We start from the raw sequence: 19,157 nt of genomic DNA on the forward strand, positions 1-19,157 counted from the left end.
GTTGTGAACGCACCTAAAAACCTGTTTATAAAGCTGCAGATATAGTGGGAAAGTCTTTAAAAAGATCCCAGTAAAACATTCAGCAGATAACACAGAACACTTATAGTATTACTCATCATATTATTATTCAAAGCTCTTACTGTTTAACTATACAGATAGAGCACATCGCTACACATACTTTATTCGAAATTCAGCACCATGAAACCACTTCTCTAAGAGGTCAATACAATAATCTCTGATTGATCCAGGAACTCTGGCACTGAAAGCGTGCATAACACAAGGTAATGATGTCGTCACCGAGGGACGACAAGAATAGAACCCAAATCCCTTGACTCCCCAGCTTGTGTTTTCCACTAATTGTGCTCCTTTCTACTCATTCGGGAGCATCAAGTGTGAAGGGCTGGAAAAGGGAGTGGACACAGATGCGCCAGGGTCGCGAGGTAGAGACCGCCCTGAAGGTCCTCAGGAATCACTCTTGGGCACTTGCCTTTTGTTTCGGCTGAGGACGATGCAAGCGGCAGCAACCACCGACCCGTGGGACCAAGAACTGGAACTAGGTACTGCCCGTGGCGGTAACTGTCTCTTCCTCATTTTAGGCCTTTCCTCTTTCCACCGCTCCCTCGCGGCCAGCCCTAACGTGCTCTCCCCCAAGCTCAGCTCCGCTCTGCACTGGAGTCCCCGCTGTCTCCTAACAAGATGCGGCCACGCTGCATCCGTCCTCCACCTGGCCCCGCGTCCAGTCCTTAGGAGGGGTGTTGTGTGTGTGTGCGCGTGTTTGGTGGGGGAGGGTTTCTAGCGCCACAAGAGCTTGCCCTAGAAAATGAGCGCTAATCAAGCGTCAGAAATGGGCTTCAACAGTTAGCAACTTTAGAGATGGGAACGGGGGCAGATAGCCGTCAGCTCTGCCTGGGTCTATGCAGCTTGTCACGACAAAGCAAAAAGACCATATACACAGAGCCTTTCTCTCTAGCTGGGAGCTTCATACAGCTCAACCATCCCCCGGGCAACCTCCCGCTGGAGGACGCCTTCTAGAGCGCGCGTGTTTACACTTTTCCTGGATCGGGGGTACGGCGACCGTAGCTCGCGGACTCTGGGGGATTCCAAACCGTTACTCCGCCCGCCGAGGTGGGGCCAACCCAACGGCCGAGCCTGCGCAGTGTGCCTTGCAGGCTCCAGGGTCCCGGCGCACTACAAGTCCCAGAAGGCAATGCTCCTCGGGGCCGGCAGCCGCCTTACCTGCTGCGAGCTTAGTCCTATGGATACTACCGGCTTTCCCCCTCCCCCGGTTCCCGTCGGTCTCCTCTCCACAGTTAAAGGCTACTTCCTTTGGAAGCACATTTAGAGGAAGCCTTAGCAGCCTCCACATTGAAACTCTCCGCGTACTCGTTCTTTCTTCTCTGCTCGAATTATGCCTGACTCCCTCACCGGAGTCGGCTAGCGTACGAGAGACAAGGAAGCCTTGGGAGGCCACAACCCGGGAAAGCTGGTTACACTTCCGCCTCCCAGGCTCCGGAAGGTATCGCGCACGCGCTCCCTGCGACTCCGGCGCGGTTGACTTCCGCTCCCACTGTGCCCTGCGAGCCGAATCATGGATCACACTGGTAAGGAGGCGGAGGCAGTGGGGGTCCTGGTTCCATGCCCCCTGGCCGGCCTGGGACTGGTCGCCCAGCGAGCTTAGAGGGTTTACGCTCGCCCTACACCACTGGGTTGTGGCGGCGAGAAAGAGATCTCACAGACCCCTCCGCGTGTCCGACCAGGGCCTGCTACTTCCTGGCCTACCCTCCGGTGTGGTACCTACAGCCTCGGTGCCGGCAACAGCCGTTCCTTCTCTGCTTCTGCCGGTCTCCGAGCAGGGACGGCGGGCGGCGCGGGCTTCGCGGGGAGGAGAGAGCGCCGGCTCTTTTTTTCCTCATTTTGGGTCCTCTGCCTTACGTTATGGGGACTGGCGGGTAGATTCCAGTCTCGGAGTCGGGGAAGCCTCATTACGCTGGGAGTCGATGCGCGAGAGTGGGTTGGAGACTTCCTGCTGTCTCAGTCAGCTTTGGGCGGGTGCTGCGGTGGTCATCGCCTGTCGTTTTTGTCTCTCCGGTCTTTCATGGACTAGAGGTGGGAGAAGGGAGTCAGATATGGTTTTCGGAATCATACCGGGAGCAGCTTTTCTGCTTAAGCCCAAAGCATGCCCCGCGCTTCGGCTGTGGTCCTTAATCATCAATCTTGAGCTTAAAATCAAGATAGTCTCATTCCTTTCTCCAAGTAAGAATGGCTTCACTCTTTGTTATGTGTTTTTTGGCTTTTGCTTTCTTGTGGTTTTTGGATATTGAATGAGTGTATTTGGAATTAGATACTGCTCCGTTCAGTTCTATCAGCCATATTACAAGTAGGGGGAAAAAGGCTTTTTCCAGTATTAAGTATTGTTTAGGATTCCTCAGTCATCAACTGTCTACTTAATTTCATATATATATGTATACACATATATATATAAATACGTTATGTGTGTATGTATACACACATATAGATATATATACACACTCTTCTAGGCTTGGAAATGGAATGGTAAAGAAGACGGACTGAGTCCCTCTCCACTTGGAGGTTACGTTCTATTGGAAAAGACAATAAACAAGTTTTTAAAAATACTTAAATGTTTACAGATTATGATGAGTGCTTTGAAGAGGGTAAACGGGTGCTCTGGTAAAGACTATTAGGAGTAAGCTTCAGAGAGGGTGGTCAGGGAAGGTCTTTCTGGAAAAGTAACATTTGTAAGCTGAGATCTGATGGATGAGAGGAATCCAGCGTGGAATAAATCACGAGGAAAGCATTTAGAGCAACTACAAAGACTCTGAAGGAGGAAAGTTTAGAGAAGACCAGTCAGCTGCACCTAGTTAACTAGAGGGAAAGAACCGGAAGATGGAAAGGAAGGCAGGAGTCAGGTCGTGCAAGACTTTGAAGTCCATGGTAAAGATTTGAATGTTATTTTAAGTGCAATATGAAGCCATTGAACAGAAGTAGAGGAGGAACATAATCTCTTTTTAAAAACATAATAGGTTTTATGGAGAATGGTGTAAGAGAAGGCAAGAATAATAGAAGAAAACTTAGGAGGTGATTGCAATAGATCAGAAGGGAAGCTTGGCTTAGTGAAGGTGGCTGGTTTAGTGAAAAAGGGAGTGGGCAGATTCAGTGAATCTTTTGGTGATAGAACTCAAACAGGCACTGGTGGATTGGTTTGGAAGCATGTGAGAGAAAGGAAAGGTGCCTAAGGGTTCTAGTTTGAGTGGTGTCCATTACTGGAAGACTTGGGAGAAAAACACTTTTTTTTAAGGAGCAGAGGTGAGAAATGGGAATTTGGGAACAAGATTTTGGACTGCTCAGTAAGAGATGTGTGTTGAGACATACAAGGGGAGATGTCAAGTGGAGATCAGAGGGAAGTTTGATTGGGACTTAGTACCACAAATGACTTAAGGCAGAAGAGAAGAGGGCCTAGAGCCAGGCTCTAAGGAACTCTAGTGTTTGGAAATTTTATAGAATTGAAAATCTGGGATCTTGGTGTTAGGGTAGCAAACATGCCACGTTAGCAAATGTTTTTCATTTGAGCATCTTACTGGAATTTTGGGAGTCAAGCAGCTTCCACAGTTTAGAGAATGTTATGTTAGGAAATTGTAATGTGGGTGGGTGTGTATCTCCATATTTATTATCCTAGTTCTCTAAGTTAAAAGTTTGCCTAAGTAAGTAAAAGTCATCTGAACATGAAAATATTCACTAATGAACCGACCACTTAAAAAATTAGTTCCTGCTCAGATATCCCTGCTTAACACCAGCTTCTGTTTTGTTCTTTTAGTTAATTTCATTATACGGCAGTGTCCTTAGTGTTTCATATCAGGAAATGGTATAAAATGCTGTACATTGATTGTGATTACAAAAGATTCTGATTTTCATGAAATTCATAAATGTGAATTCGGTAATTATTTGAATCACAAATAAAATCATTGGCAAGTGAGGAAATGCCAGTTAGCCAGTGAATTGAAGACATTATGACAGGATAGGCATCTCAAAAGGATGTTTCTAATATCAAAGGATTAATAGAGGCCCTTGGGGAAATTGATGAAACCCTCTAATGTTATGCAAAAATGACTGGTTTTGTAATCTTGCTGAAAAAGTCAGTCATAAAATAAAGGCTATCCTGTGGTGTTTGTTTTTTTTTTTTTTTTTTTTTTTTTTTTTTGCGGTACGCGGGCCTCTCACTGCTGCGGCCTCTCCCGTTGCGGAGCACAGGCTCCGGACGTGCAGGCCCAGCGGCCATGGCTCACGGGCCCAGCCTCTCCGCGGCACGTGGGATCCTCCCGGACCAGGGCACGAACCCGCGTCCCCTGCATCGGCAGGCGGACTCTCAACCACTGCGCCACCAGGGAAGCCCCTGTGGTGTTTTTATAATAGAATTTTGCTGGAAAAATTACTCCAGGAAACTCCTACTTAACACTTGATTCGTTCTTTGGCTATTCTAAGAATTAGCACTTAGTTGTAACTATAACCTAAATTTTGTAAAAATATTTCTTGGTTCCTTTAATTCAAGATAAAATTCTACACAAATCTTTTAAAAACCTATATAATATAATATAAAAGTGTTATGCCTTTTTAAAGTGGATTTCACTTTATATGGCCAGTTCTATCCTTAATTCTCACTTTGTGTAATATCTAAAGACTTTTGTTGTTAGGGCTTTATGTTTGTAGTTGTCTTATTCAGAAGGAAATTATGCTGTATGTTCTGATTCTTAATAAAACCCCCAAAACCCTAAGACAAACCCAGAGTGATGTCACTATTAACCGCTGTACTTTGCTTATGAACTTGCAGGCTGAGGCAGGCTGCAAGGTGTTAGAGGGCAGCAGGCTCTGGAAAGCCATAATAGGCTAAACAAGCCACAGTAGTGACCACAGGTGTCCAGGGTGGTGTGAAAAGGACTTGTAGTAATGAAATGTTGGTATTTTGATCATTCATCAAGGTGAAACCGTTAAGAGTCCTTTTACTATCTGAAGGACAGCACTGAACTGTTTACAACACTTGCTTTTTTTAGTTCAGTGGAAAATCAGGAATATACCTATTGAGCAAAAAAAAAATTCGTTCTGTCTTATCTGTCTTTTTGCTATTACATCGCTTGTAGGTATTTTTACATAAATAAGCAACTAGAGTGAAAGCAGATGAAATACATTATTCAAATTGTTAATACATTTTGTGAAGTGTTGAGAGTTGATCAAGTTGGATTTATCCTAACTTCAACTATCCATGTAATCCCTTTTCCATGAATTGTCTTTTTTGAGGGTTAGCTATTATGAAAGTAATAATAGAAAGTAGACTGAAAGATATTTAAATTAATAATTAAGGACCGATTTTGAATTTTGTTCTATCCTTCAGAAAGAGTGCAAATCGATGTGAGTTCAACATGTGTCTGTAATTCTAGTACCCTTGGAGATCATTAGTACTAATTAGGATAACTACTTCCAAATTTGGCTTTACTGAATTTAATGTGGACAGTTTGGCTGTCACTCTGGATTGCACTGTCTAATGCAGTGAGAATTACACAGCCTTGTTCACTAATTGACATGTTTAAAACATTACTATTTAAAAAAATTATTTGCGTTTCCTATTTTAGGGCATTTCCCTTTCTGTCTTTAGTAGGTAAAGGTAAATATTTTCTGGATTGTAATATCTTGTCATGGACTTGAAGAAAAGGTGGCTTTTAACCTTCAAGTAGAGTCAGTTCTATGAAATAATGCTCCTATTACTCATGGGATATGAGTGAATTTAAATCATAAGCTAGTAACAGGCAGGGATGTAGAAAGTTTCAGTTATTTAGGCCAAGTACAGAAAACTTGCATCCTCCTCAACTATAATTTTCCATTACAGTGCTGACCAAGAATAACACAGTCACATGTGTACATCTAGGAATGTTATAGCACAAGTACATTAGTGTGTGTTTTTACTACTAAAGGGTGCAATAATTTTTACTATATTCCTGAATGCTTTTTAGAAAAACAACTTTACACTTAAGAGAATAATCACATCCCTAAAACTAACTTCATTTTCAATGCATTATTTATTTAATTTTACCATTGTCAGTGTTAGTTTTGTGTTTCCAGTATTATTGATTGTCCTGATATCGATGCAGATTACTAAATTTACTGAGTGCCTACTTTGCATACTTGATGGAGATAGTGATGGTTTTCTTTCTTTTTGTTCTTCTTCCTTTACTTTTCTTTTTCTTTTTTTAAAAAACCTCTTATAGTTCTAAGACAGAGGTTCTTATCTTAGGCTCATGAAGGGTTTTACGTTTCTGTAAATCCCTCTGGAAAAATGCAAAATTTTTTTGTCCATTTTTTTAGGGAGAGGTTCTGTAACTTTTGTCAACTCTTTAAAGGTTCCATATCTCAAAAAGCATTGCTTTAAGGGTTTGTCCAAAATAGAGAAAATTAGTACTTGAACTTATATAGCATAGTATTTAAAATCAGAAACCAGATATTCAGCCCTTGATAATAATGTTGGGTATGTTGCTTTAATACCTGTGGCAGAATAATCTTCAAAAAGAAAAACTAAAAGAAATTGCAACTTTTTTTCTAACATAGACAATGAGTTACAAGGCACTAATAGTTCTGGATCATTGGGTGGTCTTGATGTTCGAAGACGAATTCCTATAAAGCTCATCTCCAAACAAGGGAACAAAGCCAAAGCTTCACCTCGAACTCCAAGGACTATAAACAGGATGCCTGCAAAGGCTCCAGCTGGTGATGAAGGTAATTTGTTTAAACTAATAGGTCCAAAAGTCTTTCTTTTAGATCTGATTCCACCAAATAAGCCATGTGATTTTATTTACCTTTAGTCACCTCTTTTTTTTATTTTTATACTCTCTTCCTTCTTCAGTCTTTGACTTCTCATTTTGGCATATTTTACTTTTCTCTCCCTTTATAAATATTTTTGGTTTATTTTCTTGTTGAAAGTAACACTGCCTATTGTTTACAAAAAATCTAAACAGTATTGCAGAAAACATAAAAGTAAAATTGTCCCTCTCCCCCCATAATTATTCTCTTCACAAATAATCCCTGGTATGACTTTTTCATAGTTACTTTATAACTGCCCTTTTTTCATGCAAGATGCATGTGAGATTTTGCCTTCTCGGTACATACAGTTGTATCTCATTTAAGAGAATAGGTTTAGGTATTTCACTTACGGACATACCATAATTTATTTAACAATTTTTCTAATTTTTTGCTGTTAAAAACAATTTTGTAGTAAATATCCTTGTATATGTACCTTAGTATGTATATTTTGTAGAATTTAAACTTTGCATGAATTTGGGCATCTTAGAGCTTGGTGGATTTTAGAATTTGTACATTTCAGAATTTGACAGATGTTGCCAAATGGCCCTTTAAAAATAGTACATCACTTTATACTCCCACACCAATATTGGTACTATTAACCTTTACAAATTTTTGTTCTGATACACATTTCTTTAATTACGAGTGGGGTTGTATATCTTTTCATAGTACTGGTCATTTCTTTTGCCTAGGATCTACCTGTTCATTTCCTTTTCCCATTTTTTTTTCTGTTGTCTTTCTCTTGATTTTTATGAGTTCTTTCTTTGTAATTTAATACAGTTGTCATATATTGTATATATTCTCCATTTGTCTTTTGAGTTTTATATATAAAATTTTTACTGTAGAAAAGCTTGACGGTTCTATGTAGTCAGATATCCAGTCTTTTCTAGTGTGACTTCTGGGTTTTTTGTCATTGTTAGAAAGGCCTTTCCCCATTTCATGAGTATAAAACAGTTTTCCCATCTTACCCTTTAGTACAGGGTCAGCAAACTATGGCCTATTGGCCAAATCCAGTCCTGTTTTTTTGTAAATAAACTTTTATTGGGACACACATCCATGCCCGTGGCTGCTTTTTTTTTTTTTTTTTTGGCTGTACATGGACCTCTCACTGTTGTGGCCTCTCCCGTTGCGGAGCGCAGGCTCAGCGGCCATGGCTTACGGGCCCAGCGGCTCCACGGCATGTGGGATCTTCCTGGACCGGGGCACGAACCCGTGTCCCCTGCATCGGCAGGCGGACTCTTAACCACTGCGCCACCAGGGAAGCCCCTTGTTGCTGCTTTTCACACTATATTGGCATAGTTGAATAATTTCAGGTATGGCCTACAGAGCCTAAAATATTTACTTAACTGGCCTTTAAGCAGAAAAAGTTTGCTGACCCCTGCTTTGGAACTTTTATAGATATGTATTTGGTTATTAAAACAAAAAGCGGGTATGGGCTTGAAGTGGAAGGGAATGAAGAGATAACTGAGAGGAAAAGGATAGAAAGGGGATTTTAGCAGGGGATTTTAGCTTTTTTGCATTGTTGTACTGTTACACAAGAATTTATTTATATATTACTGTGTAGTTTTTAAAAAGTATTTAAAAACCAAAAAGGCCAAAGCGGGGGTACACTAGGTTATTGATAGAGCAGCAGCAGCTGGTATGTTATCTATACAAATATATATGTAGCTTAATGATGGGAGTACAAGTTGAACTACTCTGAAAAATGATAATGTGCTCCTAACTTGCTTGGCTGTTGTTCTGCTCAATAATTTTTTGAGTTTTTGATAAGTAGAAAAGTTAACTTTCCTTATTTTCAGTTTTAGATGACAGCAGCTTTTATAAGGTATAAATGGACCATATAAGAACCTAGGGTCACTCAGATGTAACTTATAAGAACTCTACATTTGTGTTGGAGGTAATTAGATAGCAGTACACTGGTATGTATGTCTGTATCAGGTTCAAAAAATTCTTGCATCTATGCGTGTGTGTCTGTCTCTGTTTGTGTCCGTGTGTCTGTATGCAGATGCTGTAATGTAGCCATGTGGGTAAAGTTAAGACTTATGTGCTTTGGCTACTCTGTTTACCAGTTCTAGGGCCAAAAGAGTCGTGAGAAGGCTGGCACCTTGGAAGGATAGATTTGTCTTCTCAGCTTTACTTTAGGTAATTGGATTCTACCTAGAATCCCCATAAGACTGTTTGCTGGTTTTCTTTTCTTTTGTATGAGATGAGAAGAGTGCCATCAACTTTTTAATTAGGTCAGAGAAATTGAAATTGAGCCCATTTGTTCTTCATATTGTTTTAAGTTTATTGATATTGATATATGCAGTGTAGGGGAGAATACTTGTAAGTAGATATGATATAAATTCTGCTGTTTGCGTGATTAACCAGAGAGAGGTTTCAGTGGAAAGGATGAAGTATGAATATGTTGGATGTTTCTAAAATCAGGCTCAGTTTAAAGCTGAAGAAGAGGATACCTAATTTACTAAGTCGTAAGAAGAAAGTCTGCAGAATTCTTCATGTTTTCACTAATCCTTTGGCAATAATATCAGTTGCTTACAGCATAATACCACTTTTATAGATAGATAAGAATAAATGGTGATAAGTATATTTTATTTGTGTAATAATCATGATGATAATTAGTAGTTTTATACTAGAAATAGTTTGGTGAATTAATAAGAGCACTTGAATGGGAATGAAGAGATCTGAGATCTTTTCCTAGCTCTGCCACTGATCTTCTCTGTGTTGAGTTATTATGATCTCCAGTACTGCAATATTCTCAGTCATGAGAGTTGGACTACATGATTTCCAAGATCATTTCTAGATGGTGCTTTAAACTAGACTTGATTATCTTGTTCTTAGAAGAGCTTTGAAAGGTGTCAGTGAATAGGTCTATTTGGCCATGCACATGTACTTCCAAAATGAAATTGAGATGTGAAAAGTTAATAGGTAACACTTTCTTCTCTCAGAAGGATTTGATTATAATGAAGAAGAACGGTATGACTGTAAAGGGGGCGAACTGTTTGGAAATCAGCGAAGATTTCCTGGACACCTTTTTTGGGACTTTCAGGTATAACTAAAAATAAAAAATTTTATTAGAACAATAAAATATTTTAAATACTGTATTAGAACAATTCAGACTACGTAAAGAATGGTATGAACTTTTATTATAGTTTTATCTTTCAGTACTCACAAATCATTTGTTTATTAATGCCCTATTTCACTGTTTCCAAAAATAATCTGAAGTAATTTTTAGTAACGTCAAGTAAAATCAATAACCATTAACACTGTTTAAGGGAATAAACCCCCAAGACTGATGGTGGCCCAACTAATGTGGCATATGTGGGGATTATACCAAGAAACCTTCATTTCTAATTGTTTTAATAACTTTTATAAAATACTAACCAATTCATTGTGTAAATTATGGACGTAAGTTTTAGAAATGCTTAAGGAAAATTTAATTATATCATTTCAACAGATAAACATCTTAGGTGAAAAGGATGATACACCAGTTCATTTCTGTGACAAATGTGGATTGCCTATTAAAATCTATGGGCGAATGGTAAGTATAAGTTAAATTCTGTTTTTGTAAATTAAATATTTGTGTAGAGGTAGGAATTTGAAATTTAAGTAGATAGATTTATTACTGTTTAGTGATTAAATTTATAACATTTTAAATAAGTATAAAATAGCTAGGGGAAATTTGGGAATAATATTCATTTAATAGAATTATCTTGACAAATTCTTTAATTGCTTGTAAAATATTAATTACGGAAACTAATTCTGAAAACTAAATAATTTCCTTGGACTGTTTGATACCTGTTAGTTTACATTAATTCTAGTTTATTAGGGAAAAATTTTTATTTTTTCCCTTGTTCACAGAATAAAATCAGTTATTCATTTCTGAAGGCTATAATTTTTAATATAAAACTGAATTAATAAAGATTATTTATGATTTCTGAGAATTGAATTCTAAACATTAAAAAAAAATGCAGCCCTAACTGTAATTTAATAGTAATTTTGACGTATAAAAAGATAGTTTTAGGGCTTTCCTGGTGGCGCAGTGTTTGAGAGTCCGCCTGCTGATGCAGGGGACACGGGTTCGTGCCCCGGTCCGGGAGGATCCCACCTGTCACGGAGCTTCTGGGCCCGTGAGCCATGGCCGCTGAGCCTGCGCATCCGGAGCCTGTGCTCCACAACGGGAGAGGCCACAACAGTGAGAGACCTGCGTAGCACAAAAAAAAAAAAAAAAAGATAGTTTTACATTTTTGTTGGAAAAAAATTTGAATTCATTGATACATCTGTGATGGTGGAGGGTGTGGATTATGCACTGTTGCTTTGCTATATAACACAGCTAAATAATGGTAATGGCCTGTCAGTTTTAAAATGGTATAACATCATTTTACTGTGTCCTTCTGATTTATTTTAAATATTTGTAAGTGTATTAAGACTACCAGGGAAGAAGGCTACTTATATTACATTAGAAGATATTTGTTCTTTTCCTGCCTAGGAATACTTTCAGGAGATACAGGATTAGTTAAAACATTATGCAGTATTCTTCAGGAGCTTTTAACCTGTAGGGACCATGAATGTGTAAGCAAATATGCATGTATATGTTTTTTGAGGAAAGGGCCAAAGTTTTCATCACATTCTCACAAAGAGCTTTGTGACTGAAAAAGGTTAACTGTTGCTTTTATGTAATTGGTACTTAATAAATGTTCATTTTAACCAAACAGTTCTCAAGTGCCTTCTATATCTAGGTCACTGTGCTTACTGTGTTTTTTTTTTTAATGGAAGTATTTTAATTTGTTCTAGTATGCTTAACTGTAACTTGTCTCTGTTCACAGATTCCATGCAAGCATGTTTTTTGCTATGACTGTGCTATTTTACACGAAAAAAAGGGAGATAAGATGTGTCCAGGGTAAGATCATCATTAAATTTTTAAATAATAAAGTTTGTGATATAGTGATTTATAATCTAGGTTAAAGGTCAGGGTGTGCTATAGACCGGTGGCCGGATATCACATATGTAGACATGGCTCATGTTTCTCTTTGAGCCTAGAGTTGGCCTTAGCCTTCTCCTTAAGATAGGGCTAATTAGCTATTATCAATCAATTCAAATTGGCCAAAATACGAGTATATTTGCCATCAAAAGTTAGCGTTATATAAACCCAAAATAGTTATTTTCTTGTTTTAATGGGACGCTAGAGAGGTAGTATCATGTAGTGATCGAGAGCAAAGACTCTTGAATTAGAATTCCTGTATTCAAATCTCTATTCTCTTATTTATTAGCTGTGTGACATAGGTGATTTCTTCATCTGTAAAATAGAGCTAATAACAGTACTTACCTCCCTGGGTTATTATTAGAAGTAAGTGAGTTAATACATATATAGTACGTAGCATATAGCAAGTACTATGTAAGTATAAACTCTTATTTATTACCTTCAAATCTGATTATTATGTCTTGAGTATATCTTGAACACCATCATGTTCTAAGATAGACTCAGACAAGTTATGACAATCTAGAGTGTTGGTTGATAGTGATCTATTTGGGATGGTCTTGAAGGATCCAGAATAAACTATGAATTTTTATATCAATTTAGAACCCCTGATAGAAGGTTTGAGGAAAGCTTTGAGAGAAACTTCTTTGGAACAACTGTAGGCTTCCTAGATTCCTTATAACCTGTCAGAACCTGTCCCAAGGGTTGTAGTATTAGTTGATAGCAAAGCTATGGACAATGGTAAGGGATAATTTTCTTTTATGGTGTAGGAAGATTGGCATCACTGAGAGAGAATGGATGATTCATTGACAAACCAGTGCCAACTAATTCTCTTGGCATATTTTTAATAGCCCTTTAAAGTCACAGATTATAAAATTTATAGTGTGAGTTTAAAGAGTATTTCCTTCCTAGAATTATAATTCAGAAGAGTTATGAAATTAAAAGCGCATATTCACTGTTGGCCTTATTTTCTGTAATGCCTGGTTTTCCAACACGGTGTACATCCACTATATAGTAAATTTGATTGCCTCATTGGGATAAGGGGTTTTGGATGTTGTACAACACCATGTAGAGGACATCAAAAGGTTTTCTCTTTTATGTAAGTGTTCTAATGTTAATATTTAAAAGGGAATTTAGTTTTCAGGCTGTTCAGTGTAACTCCAGTAAGCATCTCACTGGTTGGCCCTTAGGTATATTAGAGCATAAGCCTATTTGGATTAACAGACCCAGGTTAGAAAGTGAAGAAATGGCAATCCAAATTAATGTAAATACTATATACTAATGATTAAGCATCACCCAAAAGAAGTGCCTCACATCCCGTTACTGTGGAGGTATTTCAGAGCTTACAGCAAGTTAGAAGCAAAAAATAAGAAGTGTGCCAAATGGCCACTAAAGGGATGCCTCCTAGTATCAAGAAGGAGTACCAGCCTTCAGTGAGGAAGGAAAAACAGACACCACTCAAAATCAAGAATATAGAGCCATGTAATATAGTGTCATATGACCTAACACACATATTCAATGATAACAGCTTATACATGTATAGTGCTTAACTAGTCATTAAGTCCTGTCATTTTCACTGTTTCGTTGATGTTACAGATACTCTTTTAATTAGGGCGAAGTAGATACAAAAACATTGTGAGTTAGGTTAGATCTTTGAACCCCATTTTACACCCATTTTACAAATAAAGAAACAAAGTTTAAATGACTTCACCGAGATCTCAGAGCCAGTAGTAGATCCCAGTTCCAATTCCTAGTTCAGTCCTCTTTCCGTTATTTCAAGAAGACTCTAAAGGCAAGAGTGGATTAAAAATAGTGAGTGAAGAATAGTTACAATTTGACCCTGACTCATTAAGAAAATATTGAGTTAAATTTAGTGGTTATAATTTAGAGAAGCAGGAGTGTGTAATACTTTGTAGTAGTAAATTTGTCTGACAGTTCAGAAAGACCCCTTGAAGGGACTCTTGGTGTTCAGGGTTTGAATTTAATTTGTTTATGTTGTTTAATGTTAAGAACCTTGATGATTAGGATGATCCTATTTATTTTTGTAGTTCTTACAGTTCTTCCACTTGGTGTCTTCCACTTAGTATTATTTGCGCAGAAAATAATACTCAATAAATACGGTACAAGTTTGAATTCCATGATTGTGACAGATCCTTTGGTTTGCCCTTCCTGGATTTTTCTTTGCAACTGGATGCAAAGCATAGAATTGTTTGAGAAAATCAGATAAATTCTAGGTCTTGGGAAGAAGAGATCTTTTCTTAAAACATACGCTGTTTGATAAACTTTGAATTTTTTTCTTAAGCGTTCTGATGTTGAAAGAAATGCTGTTGCTTAATAGGGAACAGACCACAAAGTGGAAAAGATTAAAGGTTCACTTGCAGTAACTATATCTTTTAATTGTGAACTTCTGTAGTATTTTCCATAACAAAATTTAAAACTAGTCATATCTTTGAAATTAAGTGCATTATTTTTATAGTCTGTTTTTAGTAAATCAAACTTTTTTCCCCTTCTAATTTAGCTGTAGTGATCCTGTGCAGCGAATTGAGCAGTGTACACGAGGTTCTCTCTTCATGTGTAGCATTGTTCAAGGGTGCAAGAGAACCTACTTGTCCCAGAGAGACTTACAGGCTCATATCAACCACCGCCATATGAGAGCTGGAAAACCTGTTACCCGTGCTTCACTTGAAAATGTTCATCCTCCTATTGCCCCACCACCAGCTGAAATCCCTGATCGTTTTATAATGCCGCCAGACAAGCACCATATGAGCCATATTCCGCCAAAGCAGCACATCATGATGCCACCACCTCCTTTGCAGCATGTGCCCCACGAGCACTATAATCAGCCACATGAGGATATTCGTGCTCCTCCAGCAGAATTGTCCATGGCTCCACCTCCACCTCGCTCGGTCAGTCAGGAAACCTTTCGTATTTCAACAAGAAAACACAGCAATTTAATAACTGTCCCTATTCAGGATGACTCAAATTCAGGTGCTAGAGAACCACCACCTCCTGCCCCAGCACCTGCTCACCATCATCCTGAATATCAGGGTCAACCAGTGGTCTCGCACCCTCATCATATTATGCCTCCACAGCAACATTACGCACCACCCCCACCTCCTCCACCACCAATAAGCCATCCAATGCCACATCCTCCCCAGGCCGCAGGTACTCCTCACCTGGTGTATAGCCAAGCTCCACCTCCACCAATGACCTCTGCTCCACCACCAATCACCCCTCCCCCTGGACATATTATGGCCCAGATGCCACCTTATATGAATCATCCTCCTCCAGGACCTCCCCCCCCTCAACATGGTGGTCCACCTGTAACTGCACCCCCTCCTCACCATTATAATCCTAACTCTTTACCCCAGTTCACTGAAGATCAAGGAACTCTGAGCCCTCCATTTACACAGCCAGGGGGAATGAGTCCTGGTATATGGCCTGCACCGAGAGGGCCGCCTCCTCCTCCTCGAATGCAGGGTCCGCCTTCTCAAACCCCACTTCCTGGACCACATCATCCAGATCAGACAAGATATAGACCGTATTACCAATGATAATAGTATTTTGAACTGAAGATATGATGAGGAAACAAACTTATGTATAGTCAATCTTTTAATTAAGCTTTGACTGTTTGGGGAAGGGAAAGCACCTCTTACTGAGGTGGCTGTAAAACACTTAGGGTCTTGTCTCTTAAAATGGTTTTAAATCTTGACCTTAGGAGTGATTTCAAGTACTATACTGTAGTGCAGATAAGTGGCTCAGTTGAGCACAACTATATTTTAACAAACTTTCTTCCCCTAGTGTGGTAAATTGACCCAGAGGTGACCATTTGTAAAAAATTTGAAAGAAGTTTTTCGTCGTTCCACTTTCAAAAGTATTGCTTTTGTTAAACCCAATGTTTAGTTTTTCTTGTGATACATTTGTTAACCTGTGTAAAAGGATTAAATTTCAATATGGTTGTAAAAATGCTATTTTTATGTGAATTTAAGTGCAGCCACATAGTGTTTTTTAAACCATATGTTTTACCACTAATTTCCCAAAGTTATAATAAAATCCTAAAAGTAAAAATCTACTAGAATTTACTGCAAGGCACACTGTTAAATGGTAGAAAATGATTTCACATGTTAGGCACTGAAATTTTGAGGTATATTAGGTGTATAATGCACTTGACTTGGATGCCTTTTCATTTGTAGGCAGCCTCAGGAACACCAAAATACATTGGAATTCCAGTACTAAGAAATATTTATGTTTGTAATACTGAAAGGCAGTGTTCGTTACTTGGAAAGTTACGGCCAAAGTAATCAACTCTGTAGGCTCCAAGCTGTTGGGGATGCTGGCACCCATTAATGCTTTTTAACTGAATGGTTGGAATCATGTGATGCACCACAGATTAATCTTAAGTAACGTTATTTTATAGAACTGTTTAAATGGTGTGCTTTAGATGAAGTGTATTCCTCTCTACTAATTGTCTTAAACTAAATATTTAGGGCTGAATAGGCTTTATGTAATTCCTCATTTCTTGGTAGAATTTGATCCCGTGCTTAAGTGGGTTCTTGTTTATTGGGTTTTAAACTATAATTTGAATGCCATGGAGAAATTTGAATAATGTATTAATGAAGGACATTCTTGTAATCACATACTTGTGTTGCTCAGGTTTCATTACTGTGTGATAAGGTTTTTCCTCTAACTTGACATTTAAAAACTATTAATGATTTCCTGTTTCTTTTACTGGTTAAGCATCTAAAACGTGGAACGTTTTAGCTTGGAGTCAACAGTGAAGACTACCAGATGATTTTGTATTGGAGAAAAGAAAAGTAATCTAAATTGTGAATTTCAGTGCTTTATAAGGTGTCTTTGGAGTCAGCTTTTGCATTATAGGGGCTTCTTACAGTCCAGCTGAGATGACCACTTACAGTTTATACAGAACTCATATGTATAAATCAACACTCTTAGGATATTACTATATATCCTTTGAATAAACCCCTGTGAAGTACTTCCTCCCCCCAAAATGGTGCATAACATATAAACATGAAATGTGTAGTATGCAGATGCCATTTATTAAATAGTTAGTAGTGTATAAATTTAGAACATTTCTTTTTGACAAAGGGTGAACTGATTGCTAATTTACCATTTAATTCTGTCAGGAACAGGCAAAACAACTTCTCATCTTGGATAATCAGATGCAAAGTTATCTATGAACTTAGAGCTGAAGTTAGAAATAATTACAAATGGCCCTTTCAACCGTGACCAGCTGAAAATAACCAATACAATTTTTTTAAGTGAAAGTACGTGATTTTTCACACCTAGCAATTTGAGAGTCCAGTTGTTAATGCAATATTTCTAGAGAGAAATTGTTATCAGAAGCATGGGAGTGAAATAGTATGAAATGGTGGTGAGTGCATCTATCATATTACTGTAGGTACTTGGACTGTGCAAACTTGATTCCTTTTCATGGCCCTATTTAGGAGCTGTTAAAATACTCTTGTTGAAAATCCAGTACCATTTTTTGGTTTCATGTAATAGGAAATAGCCGAATTCACTTTAAAGCTTCTCAACTATTTATGAAGAGCTCACCTGTTTTAATGAAATTCACTAGAATTGAATGTGGCATGAAACCACTTAGCCTATGTATTGGACAAAAAAAATTAATATCATGATAAAATTCCACATGTTAAGAGAATTCTTGTAGGCTTTTAAAAAATGATTTCTTTTTGGTTAGGTTTAAGAAATATGTGTTATGCAGGAAGGCAGATCAGATGAAATGTGTTGTAACAGACAATTTTTTAAAATGGTGTCAGACTTGAATTCATCCAGTTATTGTTTGAATGAGGGTGGGTGGGTAGAAGGATAACAAAATTACTGTTAGTGTTTCTTTCCTTAAGGAAAAAGATGTGAATCCCAGCCTTATTTCAGGGAAGCCTTTGAAGCTATGATGGACATAAGTCTAAATTAAATGTATGTATATTTCATTATATTGCTCTTAAGACTACTGAGGTGGCAGTTTAATTCTTAAAAACAATAAAATGAAAGCATAAATACTATTTTGCCTAGATGAATTTTTACCTAATGATGACACATTTGGGAGATTGCAGAATTTTTCTTGTTCATACAGCTTTTACAGTTAAAATAGATTCACCTTTTTGGAGATTAAAACCAGCAAGTTGAACGTTAACATTTCTGAAGTGGTATGATTGTTCAGAGTATTCTATAGTATTTGGGGGAAATATCAGTTGCAAAGACTAAGAAACTACTTAATATCCATCTTGCCCTGTAAAAACCACTTGCTCAAGTTATCGTATAAATACTACCACTGAAATATAAATGCAAAAGATAATTTGACCATATTTTTAAACTCAAAATAGGTAACTTTACTGTATGAAGTATACAGAGCTGCTTTATGCTTTGTTCTTACTAACATACTGGAAGAGTATCTTTCATACATCTTTCTGGAAAAACTATAGACATATCATAAAATTCTTGAAAAAGCGTTACAAGTACGTGGAAAAATCTCACAAGTACCTGAAACAAAAATAAACTTTTCTGACTATTAGATCAGCCATCAAATTGGTATATTGATGTTAATTGAGGTTTGACATAATCATACTATATTCCGGCTGAAGTGGCTTAATTTTTCTTCACTGGTTTTTGTAACTGTAATCTGTTCAATTGTGGCCTAGACCAAGCCGACTTTTCTTATTACAATATATGCACAATCTAATAAAGCAATATTGGATATACTAGGTTTAAAGGGGAAAGAGAGGTAAGCCAGTTAAAATACTTGGTAATGATACTAATAAAAACATTTGAATTTTCAAACATGTTTTGATTCATGCCCCTACAGTTTTCCATCTTTGAGGGGAAAAGTATTAAGGCAGAATTTTTAAAGCAGCATTTTAGTATCAAACTTTAATTTTCTCATCTCCCTTAGAATTTGAATTTTTAGGCATTACAGAATCACAGGATTTAAATGAACAATGGTGGGTCATGGGTTTAGCTCTAACACTTGAGTGGAACCATGTCTTTTTAAAAATCTGCCATTTTGAAATGTTAATCTGTGTCCTGAGAATGTCTCATTGCTATTCCAAGTAGTTGTTAGCACCAACTTTCATATTGTATTTAAGCCCATTTCCTATTAATCTACCTTTAAAATTGTTCTCCCTTTGTCTTCCTTCAGATTGAAAAATCTTGCTCCCTTTATTTTTCTTCCTATGTGTTACTTCGAAAATCTTTAATTTTTTTGTTTTAAAATTTGCACTCATTTCCATTATACAAGCAATAAGTCTTTTGGGAGAAATATGTCATATTACAAATAAAGATCCCC

General features: G+C 37.8%; 1 protein-coding gene across 2 annotated transcripts; it reads left to right on the forward strand.

Moving 5' to 3' along the window:
• The first annotated feature begins 1,580 nt into the window (after nucleotides 1–1,580).
• On the forward strand, nucleotides 1,581–17,867 carry CBLL1 (Cbl proto-oncogene like 1). Of its 2 annotated transcripts, none has more exons than XM_082662398.1 (6): nucleotides 1,581–1,601; nucleotides 6,610–6,777; nucleotides 9,807–9,907; nucleotides 10,316–10,399; nucleotides 11,685–11,758; nucleotides 14,355–17,867. In XM_082662398.1, exons 1-6 carry the CDS (start codon nucleotides 1,589–1,591, stop codon nucleotides 15,388–15,390), a joined length of 1,476 nt encoding a protein of 491 aa, XP_082518524.1. In that variant the 5' UTR covers nucleotides 1,581–1,588; the 3' UTR covers nucleotides 15,391–17,867. The 2 variants fall into 2 exon arrangements, with proteins under 2 accessions (XP_082518524.1, XP_082518525.1); XM_082662399.1 differs by having other exon boundaries at nucleotides 9,810–9,907.
• The last annotated feature ends 1,290 nt before the right edge of the window (nucleotides 17,868–19,157 follow it).

The sequence above is a fragment of the Grampus griseus genome (assembly GCF_964374135.1).
Source record: "Grampus griseus genome assembly, chromosome: 9".
NCBI classification, from domain to species: Eukaryota; Metazoa; Chordata; class Mammalia; order Artiodactyla; family Delphinidae; genus Grampus; species Grampus griseus.